Source organism: Barbus barbus (genome assembly GCF_936440315.1).
Source record: "Barbus barbus genome assembly, chromosome: 8".
NCBI lineage: Eukaryota > Metazoa > Chordata > Actinopteri > Cypriniformes > Cyprinidae > Barbus > Barbus barbus.
Window position 1 is genome coordinate 29,197,328 of NC_136736.1, and position 27,600 is coordinate 29,224,927.

Sequence of the window (27,600 nt, forward strand, 5' to 3'; positions counted from 1 at the left end):
CACACATATGTCTAGGTTACTGATGTTTAAATTTACAGTCTTAATGGAGTTCAAACTTTAGTGTGATGCCTTTGTGCATAAATCCGTGTAGTAGGCTACACATGGCAAAGCACAAGAAGCTATTGTTCTGTTACCCAGACTGTTAGACTTTTATCTCTCTTCGTATTGGCTGTCACTTATAGACACACTGTCACTGATATCACTTATAGACACACACCTTTTAATGTAGAGCTTCATACATTCTCACACACTCAAAGGTCAGACAGTCTGTTTCAGCTTCTGAAGGCAGTATGAAGGTGTACGTTAAGCTGTGCCTGAGCTTGTGTGTGTTTACACCAAGCTCTGGCGGAGAGCGATTCTGATGCAATCCTCGAGGACAAAGATGTTCTAGTGCTGACAGAAAGCAATTTCGAACGAGCTCTTAAACGGCACAACCAGCTATTGGTCCATTTCTGTAAGTATATCTTCTTGCATGTGTGTTTTTATGGCTTCCCTGTCATAAATCCAGCTCCATGAGGTGACAAATCAATACTTCAACTTGAAGTATAACAGTAGGCTACTTTTTTGTGTGTAAATGTATTGCTTGTTTTTCTTTAAGACCCCTCTGATTGTTTCCCTGAGATTTTAACATGAGTTTCAAAGAAACAAACCAACTCCAGATGAATAATGGTGGCGTGGTGTTCTGCTTAAATCTCAGGGCTGGAAATTGGAAAGTTGCTGGTTCGATCTCCATAAGAAATGAACCATGAACTATCACCATTGTGCCTTTGAGCCAATCATTTAACTTAAGGGGGTTGTTTGTTGCTTTGGATAAAAGTGTCTGATGAATGACAATTTACTCACTAATGACAAACTGGAAGGCAAATTAGAGTCAGCCCATCTGGGACTACAACAAAATGCTCTTTTGTACATTTTCTGGTGCGTATTTGTAACAAGGAGTAAACTGTTAAGGCTTTTTCTTGTACCTGCTGTAGATGCGCCTCTTTCTGGCCAGTCCCTTGGCTCCATCCTTGAGTTTAGAGAAGCAGCCGGTGCGCTGAAGGAAGCAGAGTCTGATGTGAGACTGGGAGGAGTGGATGTGAAAAAGGAAAAAGATCTTGCTGCATCCCTTAACGTCACAATAATACCATCACTACATCACTGGAGACAAGAACAACCCAGTGTACTGTCCTGGTAATGTGTAACTTTCTGGGCTTATTTACTGACCCTTGTGCCTTTCCAAACTCAAATATGGGGATGTGTCCCTTTTAGGATCAGTATTCCATAATGTTTGTTGTGTGACTCCACCCCCAGTTCTTAAGAGCTCCGCCTCCATCCTAACATGGCTTAAAAGAAGAAAAGGGCTGAGCGCTGACATCCTTAGTAATCTCACACAGCTGGAAAAATGTATAGGTGAAGATGAGCTTGTGCTGGGATTATTTAAGGTAACTCAGGAATTTATTTCAGTGAATCTGTCTGTTTTCAGCAGTTTTTCATTTTAATATTTATTGATGTTTTTAAAGTGCCAATATAAAATTTTGCCTATTTAAAAAAAAAAAAAAAAAAACGAATTAAATCTTATTTATCCTGCTTTTCAGTGATTATCCTTGTCAAAAAAAAGCAAGCTTTTCTCTTACAGCAGAGTGATATGCAATTGTTTTGCAAATTTGATCAAATTATTTTAAAGGACTCAGCTGAAATGAAGGATTCACTCTTGATTCAGCCATAACTAAAGATTTTTTCAAAGCAAGCATTTAAACATCATTACAAATGTTTTGCAGATTTTATTATTTTAAAAGAATCCGTTGAAATGAAGGATTCAGTCATAACTAAAGATTTTTTAAAGCATTAAAACATCACTATTAATGTATTACAAATTTTTATTCAATTATTTTAAAAGAAGCACTTCAAATAAAGGATTCATTCATGAATCAGTCATAACTAAACCGGTTTAAAACATCTTTACAAATATCTTGCGAATTTGTTAAAAATATTGTAAAAGAATAATTTCAATAAAGGTATCATTCATGTGACATAGCTAAGTATTTTTAATGGATTAAAATATCTCAAAAAATGTTTTGCAAATTTGATCAAATTATTTCAAAAGAATCAGTTCAAATGAAGGTTATGTAACACAAAGATGTTTTTTTTGTATTGTTGTATTACCCACTGTTAATGATGCTCGTCATTCTTTATACGCTACAGGATCTTGAGGAAGGCGTAGTGAAAGTGTTTTATGAAACAGCCGCTGACATTGCTGACCTGCCCTTTGGAGTAACAGGACATGATGAGATCTTCAGCAAGTATGAGATCAGTGGAGATACTGTTCTTCTCATCAGGAAGGTAACAATTTCGCTTAGAAATTCCCGCCTACATATTACTAAAATGACACAATGTCAATAATAGAAATATCCACAGAAATACTGTGGATAGCTACTATGATATTGTTTTTGTAAAACTCTCTGGTTAGGTTCTGTTTGTGATGATTGATGTGAGTGAGCCACGGAATGTCCGTGTTATGGAGTATTTCCGTGTGAGGTCAGAAGAGGCTCCTCAGGTCCGTATGGTCAATCTATCAGACCACGTTCAATACCAGCTGCCATCTGATCAGTTTGACACACACACTCTTTTAGAGTTCTGTCTGAGTTACCTGGATGGGAAAGCTAAGGTGAGTACAGACAGATAAATTATTATTACACTGTAATTTAACTTGAATTACACATAAATGTAAAAAAAAACTTAAAATCAAAATTCTAATAATTTTAATTAAAACAAAACTTTAATTAAAATGAGCTACATAATTAAATTTTAATTGAATAATTAAATTAATTTATTAAAGTTTAATTTAATAACTGTATATAATTACAATAATATGATTCAGTATTTATATAAATATAATATATAATGTATTAGAACTCAAATGGTCTGTATTATTTGTGTTTTATAGCCTAAGCTGCAAAGTGAGCCAATTCCTGAAAACTGGGACACACAGCCGGTGAAAGATGAATTTTGAAAAAGTGGCTTTTAACCATAATAAAAATGTCATTGTCTTGTTCTGTAAGTACCTCAAATATTAGAACGCTTCAACTTGATATCATAGGTTTGTGTGTTTGCACTAATAGTTGGCTTTAGTTTTGTATTTCAGTGTTTATCAAGCATTTGTAAATGAAATTAGAGTATGATTACACCTCTGTATTCTGACATTTCTAGATATATCAAGATAAGAGTAAAAACGTTAAACATGAGCATTTTGAACATATGAACACTGTATATTTTAATAGATGCACCGTGGAGCAGTGAAAGTCGTGCTCTGTTTCCACTGTGGGAGGAGCTTGCTGAACATTTTAGTGAAAACGTTGATGTTGTCGTTACCAAATTTGACATTATGGCCAACGATGTAAACCTTCATCTGGGAGACAAATACCCATCGATCAAATTATTTCCTGCTGTTTATTCAGCGAGGGTAAGCAGTCTCTTACGACTAACTGTTAACTCACATGTCTGAGATTGAAAATTTATCCATATTTAGGATAGCCATGTTATTGTTAGTCTTTGTGCTAAATAAATTAGTTGTATATTGTATTGTTTAGGACCACCCGTGACGATTATATATATAACTATATATGACTATATTTGATATAGTATTTTATAATCATCATACTAAAATGTTTGCCAGGTAGTGCCATATTCTGGCAAGAGGAAGCTGAAACCTATAGTAACATTTATGAAAAAAGAGATTGAAAAAGCCAAGATGGACAAAGCCAAGGTAAGAGATTTCCCTCTCACATTAATAGGCATGGATTGTTTTATTGAATTATTTATTGTGCACACTCATGCTGTGCTTGTGTATATGCTGCAGGAGGAGGAACGGAGGAAGAAGTATCTGAATGAACAGAAGGCTGCTAGAACTAAAGCAGCTTTATTGATTTGTTTGAAAATAAACTTTTATTTGAACATTTTAGGTATAAACCTAATTAAAAGTGTGGAGAAATATATCAGATTCAAACATCTACAAATAAGCCTGCACTTAATCTTAATATTGTCGTAATACAATTGTATTTGTGATATATATATATATATATATATATATCATTAGGAAAACCTTATTAGTATTTGGATGAATTTTTTGTTTTTCCAGAACAGTAATGCTGTGCTGGAGTCTGATGTGAGGGTGTCCTACCAAAACATGTCTTGGACCTGAGATGGAATGAGGCAACCAATTTCAGCAGCATCTGCCTTTGACCATGATGGAAGTGTACTGGTTTGCATAGCTGGGATATGGCCAGTAAGGTTGTGGGGGAATTTGCAGTCAGTGAGGATGGTCCCTGTAAGGAGTGTTAAATCTTGACCACAGATATCCCTGCTGATCTACAGTACACATTCCTCAAGGACAAACAGTACACTACACTGACCTCAACTTAAGAGAGAAAGTGCCCAGCATTAGTCATAGCATTGCAGTCTAAAACTTCCAAAAAAAACATCAGCTCAGTTATCCACACAGTTAGGCTGGGTGGGAAGCTATTGACCAGAAGTATGGTGATTGTGAGCGAATGGGAGTTGAGTGTGACACAGAGAAGTGCAAAAAGTCACTCACCTACATGGTTAGAATCTTTATATGGATCAGAGTCCATAACATCTTACGCACCCAAAATTGGCGAATCTCACAACCAAATCAGAGGCACAATAGAAAATCTCAAATTACTTGTCTGTAAATTGTATGACACCCATAGTAAATGTTGTATTGTCTTGTATATGTTTTATGTTATCAGTTGTGGAATCCAACCATTAAGTACACATTTGAGGAAGGTTTAGCCTACTTTGAGTATTTCCATTTTATGCAACTTTACACATTTACTATTACTCCACTAGGTATGAAATATATATTGTACATTTTAATCCCCTGGAACACACTACAAACACGATGATCTTATAGAACATGATGCATTGCTGTGTCTGTCGTAATTGAATAATTAATTTTGGAGACAGTGGCTGTAAAAAAGTGGCTGTTTTTTGTTTTTTTTGTTTACAGTCTTGCTTTAATGGACATTAATATAAAACAATACTGCAAAAACAGTTTACTGTCAAGCTGTTATACATATGTTGGTATTAATTCAGTGTTTATAATGCTAATACTTGAACCGAAACTGACATGGTTTCTAGAGAGCAAAGGTTTTGTGAAAAAATAAAAAGACAAAAAACAAAAGTGTAGAATAAACTGTTATAAGGATTTGATGATTGTACGTTATTCTGTGCCGTCGTTCATTCAGGTTGGATTTCAGTTTTAATGTACTTTTTAAACAAAGCAGCTGACATTGCGATAGCGACAAGCTAGTGGACTGCTGAGTCGCTTTCACTCCAAAATGACGGAAGCGTAGGACGGCTGCTGGGCGTTGGTGTTGCAATGGAATATTCTATTGGTTTTCACTTGTCAATATAAGTTATTTGATAATATTTAGACAAAGTATGACTGATGGAACCCCTTCACTACTTACATCTTTGTACGTCGAAGGGGGTAAACATGAAACAAGCCCACTTCACTTTTAAAAGCCCTTCAAAAATCATTAATTGGCAAAATATCTATTAATTTAAATTAATATAATTTAAATATTTGCAATATATATATAGTTAGAATTCTAATTACTTCATAGGGCAACAAACAATAAAAGACACCCTTTTTAGTCCCAGGCACTGTTTACAGGTATAAACTCTAGACCCAACAATAAATAATTACCGCAAAATTCTTAAAATACCACAGCAGTGGTAGCTCAATATATTATCCAGAGCAATGAATTTACAACATTGCCTACAAAAGACTCCTCTGCCTGATGGAAATTTGTGGGTTATGACATAACCTTGGCCTCACTTCCTCACGTCCCATTGTCTCGTTTGAAATCCAAAGGTGATGGAGCCTTTTGTTTTTCTTATTGCATCTTATTGCATGCAGGAAGACCCTTTACCTGATCCCAAAAAATAAAGAGTTACAAACTGGGTGTGAGAAAGACTACGTAACCTCTTAAAGAGATTAGGTTCTGTAAACTCTAAAATCCTTTAATTGGGAAAACGCTTAAGACACGTGTGGATCAGATACACTTACTAACGCTTGACAAGCACTTTGATTTACAGTAACATACAGAACTCTAGGCCTGTCTTTTTAATCTTAAATTGCAAAGTACAGACAACAATACACATCCTTTATTGCAGTCAGTTATGCAGGGATTATGTAGGCCTATTTGAAACTACAATGCCAAGGCAATAATTTTTATCACAAAAATTGGGTTTAATCAATGTGTCTAAGACTGTTTGGGGAAAAAGAGGCTTTGTAAATCAATCAACTCTCATATGCATTATTACCCTAACAACCTCACAGTTCAGCAAGAGTGCAACTACTGCAGTGAATGTTTACATCTCAGTCCGTTATGCAACTCTAAACTGCACGTGTTATTAGGCTTACCTTCTCCAGAGGATCCGCACATCGTGCCTTTGCCAAGCCCCTTTCCCAACACCCTATAAAGAGCTAAACTATTCCTGCATGCTATTTCTGCAGTGGCTGTCTGAAGAAAGAAGTGGATGTTGGGGGCTCTGGAAATAACCGGTAGCCCTAAACATGCAAAAGATCAAGTCCCTTTTCTGTCTTGCTACACCTCCAAAACCGAATTCTTGTCCTACGTGCTGCTCTACCTGGTGAAGATGCCTTTCCCGCCTGTAAAAAGACCACGGAGTCTTCCCAGCTCGGGCAAAGAGAAACTTTCAGGACCATCGCCTGTCATTCTGGTCAAGACCGCGGAGGAGAAAAGTTCTGTGAAGGACCAGCTCAAGAAGACCACGCCACACAAAAGCAAGCTGCCCACCAGTCGAGGCCATTCTGGCTTGAGGATGGAGGGTAAAAGCACTTGGATTACGACTCCAAGACCTGCTGATCCTTCAGGTTCCTCGACCCCAACTTCTTCTAAAAGTACTTCTGGCAATAGTACCTACACAACCAATTTGGCAACAACCTCCTCAGTGAAATCCTCTAGCAAGATGTTGTTTCCTGTCAGTGTTTCAGCAACAAATATTCCCTCAAACTCTTGTAGTCCACAGGCTTCATCGGGATCAGGCCATGGACTGAATAGTGAATCTAACTTCTCTCTCAACTTGACTCCTGAGGCCACCTTGCTCCTGCAGAAACGTAGCCGTGAGAAGCAGCTCCATGCCGTCCGTGGCACTGTAACGACACCGCACCAGAAAAACTGTCTGCCTGCCAAGCCAGGTTCTCGATCCAACATCCCACTGGTGAAGATCTCTCTTCTAAATGAGCATCACCGATATGATGACGTGGAATATGAGGAAGCTGAACAGAGTGTGGATCAGAGCGTTCTTCTGAAATGTTCTGAATGGTTGCGAGGGGTGGAGAATGCTGCTGGAGCTACAGTCCTGGGTAGAGTGGACAAAATCAGCCAGAAGAGCATCTAACAGATCAGACGCTCCTTGTCCTGTTACTTGTGCTGACTTGAGAAAGGTGGTACTTGAGTAGTGGTTGGCCGATATTGGTCCTGCAATGGCTGATGTCGATCCCAGCAACTGAAGAGCTGGGTGCCTTATGGCTGATAGATACAATTTATTACTTAAAGTTTAATGGCAGAAATAGATGTAAATATAATTGCAACATCTATTTTAAACAAATTTGAACATCCGATGTTTACATTTCACAATGACAGTGAAAACATAATTTGTTGTCAAGGCTACTGGTATATTTTAGACCTGACGCATAGAAAAATAAATGTCCGTTTAATGGACAGAATAATTGGCTGATGTTGTGGAATATAGCCTTTGCGTTGCTTCAAAAGTGCATGCACTAACAGCCAAGGTCATAGGTTTGATTCCCAGTGAATGCATGAATTAAAAATAAAATGCATTGCTTAAATCTATGGATAGAATCATCTGCCAAATGCATGATGTCATGAAGTCATTGGTCTGGGTAACATATCAGTCTATCGCCATTCTTGTGGTATTTTAGGGAGTTCTGGACAAACTTTGCAGTAATTCTTAAGTGGACAACCATAACTAAATCAGTGTTAGATTTTTCACATTTTGGCTATTGGTTCACAATGGAAGGAACTGTTTTGGGTGTGATCTGACCTCTAAATTATACAGAGTTTAAGTGATATATGCAACCTCACAATGTTATGTATATATTTTTTAATTGTATTGCAAATTTTCTCTTGAAAATAGATTTGCACACTTTAAATTTTTATGGGGATTTTTTTTAATGCATTAATTTAAAAACACTGTCTATAAAGCATTAAATAGAATAAAACAAAAAGATAATTTGCATCATACCACCATTCATTGCGGTCTGTAAGAATACATCAAGCCTTAACTCAGTCGAAGAGCACACATGACTCAGAGATATATTTGCTGTGTTACTATAAGTGGCTTAAGGGACATGGTTTAGACAGACTTAGCAACTAACAACATCGCTCACTCGTAGCACTTCCTGATCTCATTAACAGACAGGTGCCTTCACTTTTAACCAAACAGCAAACACGGCTGGGCACCGGTGGTTATGGTTCTACTAATGCATCAATCCCAAGTAGACATGATAGGAAGTAGAGCTAAGAGCTACTCCAACTTTTTCCCCGTTGCAAGTTGCTTTAGACAACATTTACTAAAATACAGTAAAAACAGTTATATTTTGCAATATTATTACAATAGAAAATAAGTTTTTACACTATATTTTAAAATGCAAATTATTCCTGTGATGGTAATATTCAATAAAATCACACTGACCCTTGAATGGTAGCTTAATGTTAGAATCAAGTGTCAAAAGCAAGACAACTGCTGTAAAAGTTACCGTTTAAATGCTAAAACTATAATTCAATTAAAGAAATCATAAAATATAATTTTTTGGCAAACACACTGACTTGATTATGACTTTGGGGGACATTTAAATAACATTTATGGATGTTATCAAGTTACTACTGTATGAAAAAACAACAAGTAGTCTCGTGATATCACCACAACATTCATTCTGAAGATTATTTTCTCTGGCAAAGACTAGAAAGGAATATTTGAAGCCAAATAGGAAGTTTTGCATGCATTTTACATAGATGAATAGAATCCAATGAGCTAAACATCCCTCCCATTACAACTCACGATGCAGAGAAAGAATTTGATTAACAAAGTACTTTGAATGCTGCATAACCTCAAAAATAGGTGTGTATCTCAATCTCCTTTGTGTAACCCAGAAATTTACAAAAGGAAAAAAACCAAACACCCTCCTCTTAAGTGGAACAAAGCATTCAAACTCAAGCTATTTGCTGGAGGACTCCTGACAATCCTTTCACTTCACTTATAAGCTACTTAACTTCACCTTAGCAAGGTAAGCCAATTGTATATTTTATATTGAAATAAAATTACCTAGCTATAATTTAAAGATAATTCAGCTTTGAGACTTTGACGTAACATTAAAACAAACATGATGGATGGTATTTCAGATGGATGAGCTGGATGAGACTCAGATGAAGAATCATGTGGACAGTCTGAAGCAGCAGCTCCAGTTTAACAGAGAGAAAACATCCGTCTCGATTCCCGAGTGAGTTTCAAACGTAAAAGGTCTACTGCTTTGGTTTGTTTCAAACCAGTGATTTCCAACTAGGGGTTTGTAAACCTTTAACAATTGTCATAAAATTGTGAAGAAATTAAAAATAAATACATAAAAATAATAATTATCTTTTTTTTTTTTAAATGCACAATTGATTTTTTTATCTGTATAGATAATATTCATATTTAAATGCAAACCATTGTGTATAAAAATATGAATACATCTGTTGTGAAAATATTAACAATTATAATAATTTAAGTATGTATTTTGATTTGTGAAGTTCCAAGTTTAGTGAAATAAATTAAGTAAATAATAAGTCTGCGTTAAGTTCTATTCTCCTATTATCCATTTATTTCCAGGTTAATTAAATGGATCGAGGAGAAAATGAACGAGGATCCATTTCTGAATCCAGATGTACTGAAGGACAACCCGTGGGTGGAGTCAAGTAAATGTGTTATAATATAGTGCATATATAATATAATCACTATGGCAGCAGAAGTGACTCCACCCACGGTCATGGTTACACTGCCCAACTTTGACTAGGATGAACAAACATGCAAATCAGCAATCTGCTTTCTTGTTTACGCTTATCATGCCACGACGTTATGAAATAAAATAAAAAAACTGTTGTTATTTAGTGAAAACATGTATTTATAAAAGTGTAAGACAAATATACATGAACACAATAAAAAAACAAAGAGGAACCAGTGCTTTTTTTTTTTTTACAGATTGTAGATGCTTGTGTTTTTAACTTTACAGTACAAGGTTTAGAACATTTGTGATTTTTCATGTATTGATTTAAGATGGTAAATTAACATGGGCTTCATCCTCTTTCTTACTCATATCACTTTAAAGTAACTCCCGAATGTAAATGTTTCTGCGCACTGCATTAGACACACCTTCATTGAAACGAAACCATACGTCACTGTTACCCACGGCTTTACCGATATGCACCACTCCAGCTCCTTTGCCATCTTCCCCTGCAGAAAGTGAGATCAGTTCATTTTTAAGTTATGCAGAAGACCTGTACTGTGATTTATTGCACAAGAGTATGAAACGCATATATCAGGAGTGGCGAACGTCGGTCCTGGAGAGCCGCAGCCCTGCAGAGTTCTGCTTCAACCCTAATCAAACACACCTGAACAAGCTAATCAAGGTCTGAAGGGTTACTAGGAAGCTACAGGCAGGTGAGTTTTTATTAGGGTTGGAGCTGAACTCTGCAGGGCTGCGGCTCTCCAGGACTGGATACATTTATACATATACACAAATAACACACTTGTCGTGGTGACCACAGGCTTCTCCTTGGGTGCAATGGCTCGTCCAAAGAAATCCAATTCAGGCTATAAACATGGAAAGGATAAATAAACGAGTCATCACGTGTGAGCACTTCGACCCTGGTCCACTATTAACCCAATTAATCTTGGACTATTATGAAGCATAAGTCAAGCATATGCAAAGAGAGCCAGTGTGAGAATAATCATATAACATGGTGACACAGAATCACTGTAAAATGGATAAAGGGGAGAATTTACTAAATACTTCTAAGCAAAAACAAACATCTCTCAGGTTTGGCATTTTAAATTAGGTTACAATCAATCTATAACTAGCACTGCAATTTGTAAATATTATTGCATGGTTTTTGGCACATTTGCAATCAGTTTTTTAATGCATATAATATTTACTTTTATCATTTTTTTAATTTTTATAAATTGTAAATATTATCTGCAATAATACAAAACTGACAAGTCATAAAACAGTTTCAAACAATGCCAGAACGAAGTTGTGAATCACCAATTCCAGTATTGAATTTTCTATGGTAATATTCAATGATGGACTGCACTTAAGGAAAATACATTTTAAAATGGGATTTTTATGAGTATAGGAGGTTTAAGGACAGATGTAAAGGATTTAAGGTGGTTTAATATAGATGCTTTACCCTGCTTTCCACCACAGTCTGTTTAACAATGTTCTCCAGCCTCTGCTGATGGTTCCTGCTTGTTTGTTTCTTCACTTCTGTTTTCTTCTCCTCTGGCACCTTATTAACTGCCTCTGTCTGAACACACAGAACAAATACTTTGCAATCTGCACAATCCGGTTTACGATTGTCTACAGCTCTGCATATTATACGTTGCATAGTTGTAACCTTTGTTGGGACTTAACATCTGTCCAAGTATACATGACAATACATAAAGGATTAAATACATGTCTTTCACTACTGTCTAGTGTCCATACTAGATGAAGTCAAGATACAATTATAGTATATAGCTCTGTTAGTCCAACTTCACAAAAAATCAGACTTGCTATGACAATCTGGCGCTTCTGAATCAGCGACTGTATGTTTTGTTATTAGTTTACGTTTTTGCTATTGACTGTTCAAATGTGGAGTTTTGCACGTTGTGTGTGTGTGTGTGTGTGAGAGTGAGAGAGACAGGGTCACATCTCAGCACATCAGCTATCTTAATCACGGTTTGTGTGTGTGTGTGAGAGAGAGAGAGAGAGAGAGAGAGAGAGAGAGAGAGAGAGAGATGGTCACATCACAGCGGAGTGTACAGCCCATCAGAAATAGTCTTAATTGCGGCTTGTTTGCAAACACATACGAGCATCATCACTGTGTCTGTCACGCGACTCTGTTCCCCTCTCAGGCTTGAACTGATGGTAAAACTAACTACATTATTAACCATTACTTTAATTTTGAAAGATGAAGCTCGCGATTATGGAAAGGGGCGTTACATTTCCGATGCGGCTTGTGGTGTTCGGCCAATCACAATGCACTGTGCCAATTGGCCAATCAGAGTAGACTGTGCTTGTTGGAAGGAGGGACTTTGTAGAAAACTAAGTGTTTGAGAGGGGCGGGGCATAGAGGACTTACAGTAACGTACAGTATTTTAAAAATTGTGTTTTTTTGACAATTAAAGCATGTCAACACTGTTACACCACATACACAAAATAATGATAGTTAAAAAAAGCATCATATGACCCCTTTAATATATTATGTAATTTATAAATATTTATAATAATATTATATTAATAAATATTATTTATATTATTATGTAAAAGTGCATATTTGTGCACAGGCTGCGTGTGAATTTTACCTTGTGTGGGTTTCGTTTCTGCTGGGCTTTCTCCACCCTCCTCATCCTCTCCAGTTCTGTCTCCCTGGCAATCAGCTGCTTCACCTGATAGGTTAACTGCCTCCGGGGAGGCAAACCCAGAAAATGCACCACATCTTCTACATTGCTGTGGAAACACACAGGTCATTTAATGTACAACAATCAGAATAAGAATCAGCTTTATTCGCCAAGTGTGCGCAAACACACAAGGAATTTGTTATGGGTTTTAAGAAGCTCTGGTACATACATGTATGCATACATACATACATACATACATACATACATATCTGACATGAGAACAGAAACATTTAAATAAGACTTAACAATAATAATAATAGTGTGTAAGAATCTGGAACAGAAGATTTATGTACAGATTTGTGCCTCATTTACTCTATATATACAGCTGTTTAGAAAAATATGCATATATATTTACAAAGTACTAGGAAGGGAGTCAATAATTAGAGATGGGGAATGAGTTACAGGCATGAATTACAGAACAGGTAATTCCTGTGTTAGTTGTTTAGGCTGGAGATGGCATGGGGGAAAAAACTGTTTTTATGCCTAGATGTTCTAGTGCACAGAGATCGGAACTTTTTCAGTTGACGAAGAAAGTACAATCTCTGCTGAGCCTTTTTCACGATGGAGTCGATGGGAGTATCCCACTTCAGGTCCTGGGAGATGGTGGCGCCCAGGAACCTGAATGACTCCACTGCAGTCACAGTGCTGTTCATGATGGTGAGTGGGGGGAGAGCAGGGGGTTTTCTCTTGAAGTCCACTATCATCTCTACAGTTTTAAGCGTGTTGAGCTCCAGGTTGTTGTGACTGCACCAGACAGCTAGCTGATCAACCTCCTGTCTGTAAGCAGACTCGTCACCGTCCTGGAAGAGTCCGATGACTGTAGTGTCATCTGCAAACTTCAGAAGTTTGACAGAGGGGTCTTTAGATGTGCAGTCGTTCGTGTAGAGGGAGAAGAGCAGTGGGGAGAGAACGCAGCCCTGAGGAGCTCCAGTGCTGATGGTGTGGGTGTTGGATGTGAGTTTTCCCGGCCTCACTAGCTGCTGCCTGTCTGTCAGGAAGCTGATGATCCACTGACAGACGGAGGTGGGGACGGAGAGCTGTGTCAGTTTATTCTGAAGGGTGTCCGGGATGATGGTGTTGAAGGCGGAGCTGAAGTCCACAAACAGGATGCTTGCATAAGTCCCTGGTTTGTCCAGATGTTGGAGGATGAAGTGCAGTCCCATGTTGACTGCATCATCCACAGACCTGTTTGCTCTGTAGGCAAACTGCAGGGGGTCCAGCAAGGGACCAGTAAAGTCCTTCAGGTGAGCCAACACAAGCCTCTCAAATGACTTCATCACCACAGACGTTAAAGCAACAGGTCTGTAGTCATTAAGTCCTGTGATTTTTGGTTTCTTGGGTACAGGGATGATGGTAGAGCATTTGAAGCAGGAGGGGACTTCACACAGCTCCAGTGAGCTGTTGAAGATCAATGTGAAGATGGATGATAGCTGGACAACACAGGCTTTGAGGCAGGCTGGAGAGACACCGTCTGAGCCTTTGGCTTTCCTTATCTTCTGTTTCCTGAATACTTTGCTTACATCTTCACAGATCTTGATTACAGGCTGAGAAACAGTAGGGGGGAGGGAGGGGGAAGGTGTCGATGGCTGTGTTGTGAGATGGTCAGAGTGGGTGTGGGTTGTCAGAGCAGACTTTTGTATTTCAAATCTGCAATAAAACTTGTTCCAAGTCTTCAGCCAGTTGTTGATTGGCCTCGGTGCTGGGGGAGGGGTCTTGTAACTGGTGATGGCTTTCAGGTCTTTCCACACTGATGTAGAGTCGTTGCTTGAAAGCGTTTTTTTTTAGCTATTCAGAGTAGTTTTTCTTCGCCACTATTATCTCTCTATTCAGTGTGTATTTAGACTGTTTGTACAAGGCTTTGTTCCCACTCCTGTGAGCATCCTCTTTGGCCTGGCGAAGCCGTTTGAGTTTTGTACTGAACCAAGGTTTGTTGTTGTTAAATGTTAAGTAAGTTCTGGTGGGTACACACGTCCTCACAGAAACCAAAGTAGGACGTCACGGTGTCGGTGAGCTCATCCAGATCAGTAGCTGCAGCCTCAAAAACACTCCAATCAGTAAGTTTGAAGCAGGCCTGTAAATCCTGCTCTGCTTCAAGCTTCAACAGTCCATCTCTTTACAGTTTTTTCTACAGGCTTAGCAGATTTAAGTTTCTGCCTGTAGGCTGGTAGAAGATGAACCAAACAGTGATCCGAGATTCCCAGTGCTGCACGGGGGACAGAGTGATACGCATCCTTTAAAACAGTGTAGCAATGGTCCAGTATATTGCTGTCCCTGGTGGGGCATGTGATGTGTTGTCTATTTAGGCCGTTCGTGGGTGAGATTAGCTTTATTCAAATCACCGAGAATGATAACGAAAGAGTCCGGGTAACAGTTCTAGCGCGGTGCTCACGCGCGCGTCAGGAGGACTGTACACACTCACCAGAATAAAAGAGGCTTGCAGTTAATAAAGAGAGCTTCCAGATTTGGGCAACACGTCTTCTTTAAAACTGTCACATCTGTACACCAGCCTTCATTGATATAAAAACATAATCCACCGCCTCTCGTTTTCCCCGACGACTCAGTGATGTCGTCTGCTCTGAATAGCTGGAATCCATCTAGATGTAGCGCGCTGTCCGGGATAGATCCGTTCAGCCAAGTTTCCGTGAAACAAAGCGCAGAAGAGTTTAAAAAGTAATTTTTTGTGCGGGTGAGGAGTTGTAGTTAGTCTGATTTATTTGCAAGGGAGCGGAGATTCGCCAGGTGAATACTCGGCAGCGGAGTCCTTAAACCGCGCTGTCTGGATTTCACGAGCGCACCAGCGCGCTTCCCTCGCCTGGAGTGCTTGTATAGAGACACAGCTCCTACAACTAAAATGTCCAGTAAAACGTCCGAATGTTCAAACGTCAGCAAAAGGTTATCTGGTGTGCTATTTCTTATGTCCAAGAGTTAGTTTCTAGTGAAGCTGATCGGAAAAACTTTGCTTAAGACAGGACAAACAAACAAAAACAGAAAAAGTACCAAGGAGCAACAAACCGAAGCGGCCATGTTCAAGTAGTCCATGAAAACAGCTAAATATAATGACAGCACAAACCGTTAAATAACATTTTATTATTGGGCACTACTCCAATGAGAACCCAAACAAGGGAATCTAACAAGGAGGGATATAAATGAAGATGAGATGGTTTAAAGAGTGGAAAGCGGGTGAGCTAAATAATCCGTCTTACTCAGAAGGTAAAACACTCTTCCAGGAATAGAAGCAAATTAAACAATATGTGCAATACACACAAGCAGATGAAAATCCAAAAGCAGGATTAGTTGTGCAGGGTATTCCTGGTCACGTACACAAAGTCATTTCTCTAGGACAGACAAAAAAAAAACATGCTGCACATGTTTGTTCGTTCCCATATATACAGTGCCTATAGAAAGTCTTCATACCCCTTCATTTTTTTCACATTTTGTTATGTTGCGTTATTATGTTAGACTGCTTTAAATTACTTTTTCCCCCCAACATAAATCTACACCCTACTCACTATAATGAAAAAGCAAAAACCGGATTTATCACAACTTTGCAAATTTATTAAAAAAGAAACACTGAAAAAATGACATTGCACAAGTCTTCATACCCTTAACTCAAAACTTAAAGCACTTTGGCAACAATTGAAGCCTCAGGTCTTTTTGGGTATGATGCAACAAGCTTTGCACATCTGCATTTGTTTTTTTTTGACATCCTTCTCTTTAGATCACCTCAAGATCTGTCATGTTGGCTGAGGACCATCGGTGGACAGCCATTTATAGGTTTCTCCAAAGATGTCTGATTGGTTCCAAGTCCCAGCTCTGGCTGGGCCACTCGAGGACGTTCATAGAGTCGTCCCTAAGCCACTCCTGCATTGTCTTGGCTGTGTGCGGAGGGTGATTGTCATGTTGGAAGGTGAACTTTCAGCCCAATCTGAGGTTCTGAGCGCTCTGAAACAGGTTTTCATTAAGGATATCTCTGTATTTAACTGCATTCAGCTTTCCGTCTCCTCTGATCACTTCCACTTCAGGCCCTGCCGCTGAAAAACACCACCACTGCATGATGCTGCCGCCACCATGCTTCACCGTTGGGATGGTATTATGCAGGTAATAAGCGGTGCTTGGTTTCCCTCAGACACGAATAAGGAATTTAGGTTCATCAGACCAGAGAATCTTTTTTTTCATAGAGTTATTTGGGTGTATTTTTGTGAAGTTTCCAATCATGGTTTCATGTATCTTTACTGAGGAGAAGCTTGAGTTTAGTCACTTTGCCATCAAGCCGATTGGTGGAGTGTCACAGTGATGTTTGTCCTTCTGTAAGTTTCTCCCATCTCCATATAAGATCATGGAGCTCAAACAGTGTGACCATCAGTGTCTTGATCACCTCTCTAACCAAGACCCTTCTCCTTCGATTGCTCAGTTTGGCCAGGAGGCTAGACCTAGGAAGAGTTCTGATTGTTTCAAACTTCATCCATTAAGGATTATGGAGGCCAAATGCTCCTGTGAACCTTCAACACAGCAAAAATGTTTTGTAGTCTTCCCCAGATCTGTCTCAACACAATCCTGTTTCTCAGCTCTGCAGGCCATTCCTTTGACCTCATGGCTTAGTTTTTGCTCTGATATCCATTTCAGCTGTTAAACTTTATATAGACAGGTGTGTGTGCCTTTCCAAATCATGTCCAATCAACTGAATTTGCCACAGGTTAAATCCAGAAATATCTCCATAGAAACATCTCAAAAACGATCCAGTAAAACTGGAATGCTCCTAATCTAAATTTCAAGTGTCAAAGCAAAGGGTATGAAGACTTGTGCAATGTCATTTTATCTGTGTTTCCTTTTTAATAAATTTGGGATAAATCCAGTTTTGACTTCGTCATTATGGTGAGTGGGGTGTAGATTTGTGTGTGTGGGGGGGGGGGGGGGGGGGGGTGGAAGTCATTTATAGCAGTTTAACATAACGAAATGTGAAAAATATTAAGGTGTATGAAGACTTTCTATAGTCACTGTATATGTTATTGCTGTTTTGACACTAAAATCAAATGGTTCTTCCATTTCTAGAGAACAAGACAGCAATGAAAGGTTGCCAGTGAAAGCTGGATAAATTCCAGATACTTCAACATCTCTATGCTGCTGATATGCCATTGCATCTCCCATTTGAACATCAAAAACAATTTCACATATATGGAAATGTTTTCTGTGTATTGGCAGGATTGAGCAATAAAGATTTGGATTAAATTGACAACATGGTCTGTCAAAATATCACAATAATTACAAAAGCAAGAAGTGATCGTTTCTTCCATGCAGGTCTCCTCTAATGGAAGCTGGTTTATAATGCTGAACCATTTCTCCTCAATGCAATGAAAATGCAGTTAGCTTTCATGGTCATTCAACATTTGGCATGGGAATAGTACAGTCCTCAGTCCGTCTTGTTATTTTCGAGTGGCATGGCTTCAGTGTGGTTACTCAGCGCTTTCTGAAGCAGAGCTTGATAAGAGATGGCGGGAAGATACAGGAAGGCATAAACAAGCAGAAGTAGCAACAGGGCGACCAGCAGTGGAATCCCCCAATCAGAGGTCACCACAGTCTCCTTGCAGCGGGCCTGCAGGAACGACTGCTGCATGATTCTACCGCACCAATCACAGAGAGAACACAAACACACGTGTATATCAATAAGAAACTTCTGAAAAATGTTATGCGTCTAGATTATATCTCCCTATCTGATCTAGACTAGTAGGGATGGATTAATTTTTATTCAATATTATTCCAAAAAGCTGTTATTTTGAACTGTCTGTTTCAATGCAAAACACTGATTCTGGGGTCATAACAAAAAAACAAATAATAATAATGTTGACAGAAATCTCTACAGCAAAGAATTAAGTAAATATTACTCTATTACATACTATTAAATTTAGTGTAAATTTTTTACTAAAAACAGTAATAAATGAACAGTAAAGAACTTTTATTCAGAAAGGATGTATTAATTGCATTAGGAATCCTGAAAAAATGCATCATGGTTTTCACAAAACTTTTAAACAACACAATGTCATGCGACACTGAAGACTGGAGTAATGGCTGCTGAAAATTCAGCAGGAATTAATAAAATATTTAAATATATAAAAATAGAAATCAGCTTAGTATTTTACAATATTATTATTTTTTGATCAAATACCTGTACATGCCACCTTGGTGAGCATAAGAGAGTTTTTTTTTTTTTTTTTTTTTTTTTTTTTTTAACCCAAACTGTTTGAACAGTAGTGGATGTACCATCAACATTTCATTAGACATTAGCCATATCAGAATCAGCCACTGAACAACTAATACTGATCAAACATTACTAGACTATGCTAGACTGTTTTACAGAAATTCAAACTAACAAACACTGCAAAAACTTGAATGCTCAATGAATAAGAGGCAGACGTACAGGATGAACAGAGATGCTCTTCTGTTCCAGCTTGAACTCACCGTCTGAAAAACAATCCAATAGCCCAAATTGTTCCCTTGCTTATCTTCTCACTCCTGGTTTTTATCCACCTTTAGCTCCATCAAGCAGACGTTTAAAGGTTCAGCAGCAAGTGCTCCACGCATGACTGTCAAAGCTTGTTTGTGAACATTATCAGCATCACTTCCATCAATCAATGTGAGTGGTAGGACACGGTAAGCCACAGAGAGGATTGTAGGTCTTTTTATATACTTGAGTGATGAACATGGGCATACATGCATGGGGCATGTAACAAAGTTCTCATCTGAGAGAATCGCCAAAGTGAAACAGAGGACGGAGAATAATAAATAAAACAAGGGGAACAGTAGGGGAGGGAAAGACAATAATCTGCAGACACAGCCTAATCTCTCATAAATCGTGATGAACAGGTAAACACATACAGAATCTCTCAGCGCAGTGTGTGTTACTGTGTATTCTTGTGATGAAGTCTGAGTTGCATAACTAAAGTGCCAACAGAACAACATGTTGAATGAGTCTGGAGATCAGGGTAACGTTGTTTGTGTATGTGCATGTACTCACGGCTCCAGCACATAAGTGTACTGTCCCTCTGGTGTGCGGTCCTGTCTATAGGTCAGGTTATAGTTGATCATTGTGTCAATCAAATCACAGAGCTGCTGCTTCTCCCTAGTGCTGTAAAGCTGAGGGTTGACCTGTAAGAAACAATCACATGATTAAAAAAACAGTAATATTGAAATATATTGCAATGAAATATTATTTCAATTTGAAATAACTGTTTTCTGTTTTAATATATTTTAAAATGTAATTTATTCCTGTGATGACAAAGCTGAATTTCAGCATCATTACTCAAGTCTTCAGTGTCACATGATCCTTCAGAAATCATTCTTATATGCTGATTTGTTATTGTTAACTTGTTTGCGCGCACACTGGAATAGATTTTCAGAAATTGCTATTAAATTTCACAAATAATTACACAGAAGTGGCATAACACAAACATTAAATTTTTAAATCAAAATATACAATTTTCTTGTAAAATGTACTTTAAAAATCACTCACTGGCCGCAGTTTGGGGGAGATGAGCTCCAGGAGAAGGCTGAGGATGTCCAAACAGAGACTGCTCATAGAAATGCGGCTCTGTACAGCGGGTGGGATCTCATTCAACATGGCAAGCAGGGCGTTCTTGGTGTGCTGACGTTTAGTGAAAGCCTAGAAATGAATTTATATTAATTTATTACCACTTTCATTTACACTAAAAATTATAAATGTTAAGAGTTTATCATAATTATATAAAGATGTCACCCTCTTATATCAGCAAACCGAGAGACACACTCTACGTGGTAGAGTGTTTCTGATTGAATAGTTATCTGAATGCGCTTAAAAATGTGGCCTTTTTTTTTTTATTATTACTTCCTTTTCTTCCTAGAACATTTGAGTTGACTGACTGTCCTTAAAGGGCACGACTGTAGCGTCTTTAACTTTTTAAATAAAGGAGTTCATAAGCATATGTCTTCACTGTAACGTTTCATCAGTTTTAATGAATCCATGCTGAATAAAGTACTAATTTTGTTCAAACTAAAAAAAGATGGAGACAATGGAGACACATGAGGGCTGTGTTTTGAGGTTTTATGGTCAAGTGTGTAACTGGGACAGAGTGCTTTCATTTGATGAAAGGTAGAAAGGGAACGGACAGGACATTAGGGTATTACAGATAAGTGCGGACAGACAGCATGTGCTCTCGCTGTCTATTGCATTCTCTCACCTCATAGTGACTGTGTGGATAACTGATGCGTGGGACCGAGTTTGCCGCATATAGGTGGTGGAAGGCAGCGGGCAGGAAAGGGAAGTAGCGCATGAGCGAATAGTTCTGTCCGTGTAACACGCACTCATTCAACAGGTCAGAGAAACACATCCAGTCAAGACCTGCGCACACACCCAACATCCCAGGGTCCTTCAGCTTCATGCTGAGGAAGTTATCGTACAGGCCCTATGGAAGAGAGAGCGTGAATACTTTTGTCTTATACTTTCAAATGGATTTTGCAGAATATTGAAAGAAAGATTGATTGAAAGGAAGAAAAAGAAAGTTAAAGAAAAAATTGCAAAAATAAATTAGTGAGGTTTTAAGTGACAAAACATATTTAGAGGTCTATAAATAATTACACTTTCTGGTAGTCAAACATTACAGACACAGGACCATATTTATTTGTGATAAACTACTGTGACATTTCGGTATCTTAAGCAAAGAAATTAAAGCATTTTAAGTGTGATTTGTGTGTCTGAATGCTTTTTGTGGCCACGATTCAAGTGTTTCATACTCTTGCTCAAATAAAAAACAGGATCTATCACAATCTATAAGATAGCATACAAGAAATTAGAATAATACATTAAAAACCCACAATCAGAAGATGTACTCTTTCTCAAATGAAGCCCAAAGCAGAGCATGTGAGTTACCTGTGTGAGTTTCTCATGCTCTCCATTAGATGAGACCAAATGTAAGATGTGCTGAAGCCTTTGTGTGCCATCTTTAGGTCCCGCCTCATCAAAACCACCAAAAGGATCTCCACCAATCCGCTTCCTAAATCACCACAATAGCAACCAATTACAGAGGTCATAAACCGAAGGATGCAGTAATTAGTGGCACAATCTAATAAAACATCAAATTTAAAAACATCTAACAAAAAAATACCCCCCCACCCTTGTTTTTCTTTTAAATTTAATATGAATGGAATGAAAACATTTTCAAGTAACATTGTATCGCAAAAACCTGATGAAAATAAGTGAAATAACAAATACATTCTATTTGAATAGAGAAATAAATCAAAAATAAATAAATCCGTGAAACAAGTGAAAACAGGTGAATTTTTAAAAACACGTATATACACCATTACAAATATTACAACTAATCCATGTAGTCCCTTCCATCAATAAGAGGTCATAAATATGCAAGAATAAACAATGTTAAAGAACTTAAAAGATTCTGTTTAAAACAGTAACAAAATATCATGCTTTTATTAAAATAATTAAATGTGCTTGAGTATTGCAGATTTTGTTTTGCAGTACCTTTTCAGTCGAGGAAGCTGAAAGATTTCCTGCCAAACTGTGAAAAGTCCCTTGTTTTGGTCTTTCAATCCCACGGAGACTGAATTGACAGTGCGCTGATCTAAGTGCTTCTGTCCACGACTGTGTAAAAACTGCACACACACAAACATGAGCAAATCCATTTTTTAGCCTATTAGCATAAGCAAACCCATGCTTTTAATTCTGGCATGCTTTTTAGCACACATCTCTCTCACCTGTAAGGTGTTGATGCAAGCACGGATGTCATTGTCAGTTTTCTCACACAAGGCCATCAGAGTGCCATTATCTGATTTCATACCCTGCCGCCTTGTGATCTGCAAACAGAAACAACAGCATGCATGGGTCCACATTCATTCATTTACAAAATCATATTGTAGATATGTGAGTGCATGTGCTTGTCACCTCTGCTAGTCTTTGAGCTAAGCGGGAGGGCAGAGTCTGGGGAAAGGCCAATAGGAAAGCTTGCTGCCTCAGCGGCCTCAGAGCTGGAACATACCTGACAAAGAGTAAAAAAAAATAGGTTTTTATTAAAGTAAAACTCTTCGCATGAAAATACACCATTTTTTGTATTGATTTCCCAGTTGTAATTTACATTGTGAAGGTGATGCACAACAAAAATCAAATGTTCAGAAATTTTGTTGGACATTATTTGTATGTTTCCTGAAAGTTAAACGGGTCACTGAAAAAAATCTAATTTTTAAAATCCTACCAAAATTTGTACTTATGCCACTTAAACATGGAACTTACAGGTCATTGCAGATGCAGATGATTGGTCTAAGAAGCACAGATTGCTTCTTTTTTTTCTTTTTCAAGGCATTAACACCTGACTCCTCTCCTTCTCTGCTATCCTTCCGGTTCAATGTCGCCAATAAGATATTAATAGCAGCCTGAATCAATAAGAAAAAAGTGAGACGCAGCTACATTTAAACAAGGCACTGAATTAAAAGTAAACAATAAAACTGAAAGCAGGTCTTACAGCAGGAGCTCCATCAATTTCATCTATAATAAGGCAGTTGGGCTTTTCATTGGCTCCCAGGACTGACTTCATTTGTGTTGCGGTATCAATACGTTTCTGGAAGAGCTCTGCACTGCGGTCATCGCTAAGAAGAAAATAGCGCTATCAGCTTGTGAGTGTCAACATTTATATGCGGATACTTCTACTTCAAGATTCGTTACAATCAGAGCTTGCGTCCTCTTACCTGGCGTTGATTTCTACTACATTGTAACCAGCATGCTTTGCGATAATGTGTGCTAGTGTGGTTTTCCCAAGTCCAGGAGGACCTGATAACAACGCCACCTGTGTAGTATGAACAACTTACATTTAACATGGTAATAATAAGAATTACACACCTCTTGGCATTACATTCACTACTTCTCTGATGGCGAAACAATGTATCATACAGCTTACGTTCATATTTTACAATGAAAATAACCTATTCACTTTCTATTCAAACATCAAATCAAATAATTGGCAAATAATTTGGTAAATTTAGTGACCTAAACTTCAAAATACTTATCTAAACATGAATTTTAAGTACTTTTCACATATTTATAAGCTTATAAATCTATAAAAATATGAAATATACTAACAATAAAATTTATAAATATATTTCATATTTTAATATATAAAAATAATAAAAATATACATAAATCTTATAAGTAAATCTACACAAAACAATTGAAAAACCATTAAGTCTAAAACTTCTAAATAATTCCAAATGTAAACCATTTGTATGATAATGTCTCATACAAATCTAAACCTAATATAAAAAAATTTTTAATCTGTTGTGACTGCTTAGTTTTACTCGCCTTAAATTTAGGTCTTTTGTACTGGTCGAGCTCAGCCTCTAGTATCTCTTCTGTAATTTGGGACTTGGTTTTGAAACGCTGGGACTGGTTCTGGTTTTGAGCATTCGTGAAATTCGATCTGATGTCTGCAGGGGCCGAACGGGGTTTCCTCTCTCGCCCAAAGACCACAGTGTCCCAGAGCTTCAGCCACTTCAGCAGACAGCGATTAGTAAACTATAGAGACAAATGTAAATATTACAATGCAAATTCATGCCAATATCCTTTATCTTCAATTAGGTTAGTTTTCAAATGAACAGTGTGACTCACATCATCACTGAGTAGATCAGTATAGTGCTGTGGCGAGAACTGATCCACCCACAGCCGCGAGGACGAGCCTTCATCTTCCCCACTATCACCATCCACACCAGAGTCTGCCTGCTCTTCTGCAAGAAGCTCTGAATCTATACCACTAAAACGTCATTAAGAGTAAAAGGGATAGTTCAGACAAATATGGAGATTTGCTGAAAATTAACTCACCCTCCAAGATGAAATAAGTTTGTTTCTTCATTAGAACAGATTTGGAAAAATGGGCTGAAGCTAAGTGACTAATAAAAAACACAAACAAAACGTCACCTATTCATGAGCTCTGTCAATCTTTGGGACTCCTCCATCACTTGCCGATGGCGCTGAAAAAACAAAACCAATTCAGACAGATTTCCTCCAAATCATTCATTTAGTTTTTTTTTTTTTTTGCATGTGCACACATATTCTTACTCTCTCTGCAATTTGTTCTTTCAATACTTCTATGGGAACCGCTAACAGTCCTAGTCCATTCAGCGAGTTACGGAAGGCTCTAGGGTCCGGTGCCTGAGAAAAAGGATTCGAAAAATCAATAAATAAGCTTCACACAATTTATTCCAGCAAGCTGTCAACTAAAATTGCTGGTGGGGTCCAAGACCTTCTCCTCATCCTCTTTCTTGTTAAGGTAGACTCTGTTCCCCATGGAGTCTGTGACTGTTATGTAATCTCCGATTGCAGGGGGCCGTTTCTGGGCATGGCGTCTTGCTGTGGTAACCCGCTTCGGTGACTCCTGCAATGAAGCCAGTTCACTAATATCTAACACACTGGTTGTTATTTTTGTGGCTGCTGGTCTATCTGGACTCAGCGACAGAGAAAATCCAGGCCTGTAAAAAGATTTAAACATACTTTAACACTCAACAATCAATGACTGTAATGTTATGATGAGAAATGTGTTCCATGTAGCAGTACAGTTTAACTGTGATGTGCACAAAGACTTTTACCCATCTCTTGCTGGTCTGTCGTAAACCTCTGGGGAAGATGGAGGGGTGATGTCATCACCATTTTCAACACCAAACTCCAGCTTTTTTGCCACATCTTGTCTCCTTTTCTTAGGTTTAGGAGCTTTGAGAAACCGCAAAACTCATTAGGCACTGCATTACTTTTTATACACTAATTTCACAAAGTTGAAGTATACGCTACCGTTCAAATGTTTGGGGTAAGATTGTTTTGTTTTGAAGAAATTAATACTTTTATCCAGCAACGATGCACTAAATTGATCAAAAGTTGGAATAAAAACTATAACTTAAAATAAAAAAGACTACAATCAAATATAATTACTGTTCTTTTGAACTTTCTATTCATCAAAGAATCCTGAAAAAGACGTCTCATGGTTTCCACAAAAATATTATGCAGCACAACTCTTTTCAACACTGATGATTATAATAATAAAATGTTACTTAAGCCCCAAATCAGCATACTGGAATGATTTCTGAAGGATCATTGAAGACTGGAATAATTCAGCTTTGCAATTACATTAATAAATTACATATTAAAATAGGAAAGTTATTTTAAATTGTAATAATATGTTCACAGTATTACTGCTTTTTTTGATCAATTAAATGCAGTCTTGGTGAGGATACAAGACTTCTTTCAAAACCAAGAAAAAAATCTTACTGACATCAAACTTTTGAATGATAGTGTAGCTCTGAATTATTATATAATTACATGCAAATTCAATGTAATGCACTCACTCAGAGATTCCTGCTCCTCACATACTGGAGGTGAGATGCTCTCAGGACACGGTTTATTTACTGATTTTCTCAATGGCACATCACCGGACACAATGGCTTCCTCAAACGTCTGTGGAATCAGCTTCTTATTGCGAAACTCGGACACTTTTGCACTTGAAGGATCTTCGCCTATACAAATACAGAAACATTCATACATTCATGAACAAACTGTTTTAATTGTCAAGTGATTGTTAAAAATTAAATGACACAATATAGCTCATTGCTTCAAATATAAAATAATAATTGAGCAATAATTTTCAACAATGTTTGGTGAATTCACATTTATATTTACTTATATATATATATATATATATATATATATGCTGCAAAATGTCTTGACATTATCATGGATCCTTTTCAGACAAGAGCAATGGCATTCATATATTCTATTCTATTCTTCAGAGAATACCGTGGAATATATCTTAGACATGACACAGAAAACTAAACTAGCTTTAAATACATTTAGGAGGAGCAGTCATAGCATCAGATAAAGACATTAACATCTCTGTCTAACTTACGCTCCATTTCGGCCATAACTTCCAATTCATCCGCGAACTGTTGTTCAAAATCATCTTCAATCCCGTACATTTCATCATATTCGTCCATGTTTGCGGTCTCTTGAATGTTCTGGTAGGTAATTTACAGGTAACCTGACATATGAATAAACAAGTAGTAGAGCGTACAAAAATCCACAATAGAAATTTTCGCGCAAAGTTTTTGTGTACGTAAATGTACTTCCGGTTCCGTTGTAAGACCTACATCCGCTTGATAAAAGTCCTGGATGGACAATATTTCTCTGGCAATTGGAAAATTAAATACACAAACGAGAATACAATAATTTAACATTTCTATTAGAAAACAGCCTGTTTGAAAACTCTATCATCTGCATTTTTTTTTTGAACTATCATTTATAAATGCATTATAATTGCACATTTAAAATAGATTAAATTTATATGAAATAATGAAATTACTGCATGCACTAAAACAATGATATGCATGATAAACAGCCTTTAATTGATTTTTCATCAAATCTATCATTCCTTCGTTTCCCTTGCTTCTGATTTGCAGACAAACTGAGGGGGCGGGGATTACGTAAACATTGACAAACAGAAATATCCAATCATTTCGCTAGAACGCACGTGTTTTGCATATGTCCCAGAACGCGCGCACAAAAGGAGTAGGGTCAGGTAAGTAGTAACATTAGCACATAACGTTATGCTATTTGTTTTCTTTGTTTAAAGAAAGAGCTTATACTTTTGTGTGTTTGCTAGCTATTTTGATTGTTATCTCTGTTAAACTCGTCTATGAAGAGGTTTGAGCACATGTATAAATCTTTTTCACATTATTTTATATCAGCTGTAGTTTATCTTCTGTAAGTTAGTTCTTCGTTTCATATTTGAATGGCAAGTGGTAGTCTGCTTAATTTTTCCTTTTACTCTCACAGGGCAA

At 37.6% G+C, this 27,600-nt stretch overlaps 2 protein-coding genes and 1 pseudogene across 3 annotated transcripts; 2 read left to right on the forward strand and 1 right to left on the reverse strand.

Annotated features, from left to right (window-relative positions):
• Positions 1–290: 290 nt before the first annotated feature.
• Positions 291–4,401, forward strand: LOC306874335 (protein disulfide-isomerase-like; annotated as a pseudogene). The gene is made up of 10 exons: positions 291–454; positions 975–1,173; positions 1,294–1,424; positions 2,185–2,322; positions 2,450–2,647; positions 2,927–3,036; positions 3,261–3,442; positions 3,656–3,745; positions 3,839–3,908; positions 4,334–4,401. The product of its transcript is annotated as a protein disulfide-isomerase-like (transcript).
• A 2,120-nt stretch (positions 4,402–6,521) lies between these two features.
• Positions 6,522–9,208, forward strand: LOC306873992 (uncharacterized protein). The gene has a single exon (XM_079423633.1). It carries the CDS (start codon positions 6,547–6,549, stop codon positions 7,429–7,431), a length of 885 nt encoding a protein of 294 aa, XP_079279759.1. The 5' UTR covers positions 6,522–6,546; the 3' UTR covers positions 7,432–9,208.
• Positions 8,980–26,901, reverse strand: LOC306873991 (chromosome transmission fidelity protein 18 homolog). The gene is made up of 22 exons (XM_079423632.1): positions 26,670–26,901; positions 26,113–26,280; positions 25,363–25,483; positions 25,020–25,245; positions 24,836–24,928; positions 24,695–24,747; positions 24,389–24,530; positions 24,083–24,295; positions 23,473–23,570; positions 23,250–23,373; positions 23,021–23,160; positions 22,676–22,769; positions 22,489–22,587; positions 22,256–22,386; positions 21,647–21,770; positions 20,958–21,182; positions 20,255–20,404; positions 19,760–19,890; positions 12,655–12,799; positions 11,499–11,615; positions 10,839–10,902; positions 8,980–10,542 (listed from the first exon to the last, which is right to left on the reverse strand). The coding sequence occupies exons 1-22, from the start codon at positions 26,755–26,757 to the stop codon at positions 10,412–10,414; spliced, it is 2,877 nt and encodes a 958-aa protein (XP_079279758.1). The 5' UTR covers positions 26,758–26,901; the 3' UTR covers positions 8,980–10,411.
• Positions 26,902–27,600: the final 699 nt, after the last annotated feature.

Excerpts from the sequence above, each read along its gene's own strand:
- LOC306873992 (XM_079423633.1), top strand. The coding sequence starts at position 6,547 with ATGTTGGGGGCTCTGGAAATAACCGGTAGCCCTAAACATGCAAAAGAT.
- LOC306873991 (XM_079423632.1), bottom strand. The coding sequence starts at position 26,757 with ATGGACGAATATGATGAAATGTACGGGATTGAAGATGATTTTGAACAA. Across the intron at positions 23,571-24,082 it reads ACAAAAGACCTAAATTTAAG|GTGGCGTTGTTATCAGGTCC; the intron begins GCGAGTAAAACT and ends CATACTACACAG. Across the intron at positions 10,903-11,498 it reads AGACTGTGGTGGAAAGCAGG|CCTGAATTGGATTTCTTTGG; the intron begins GTAAAGCATCTA and ends CCATGTTTATAG.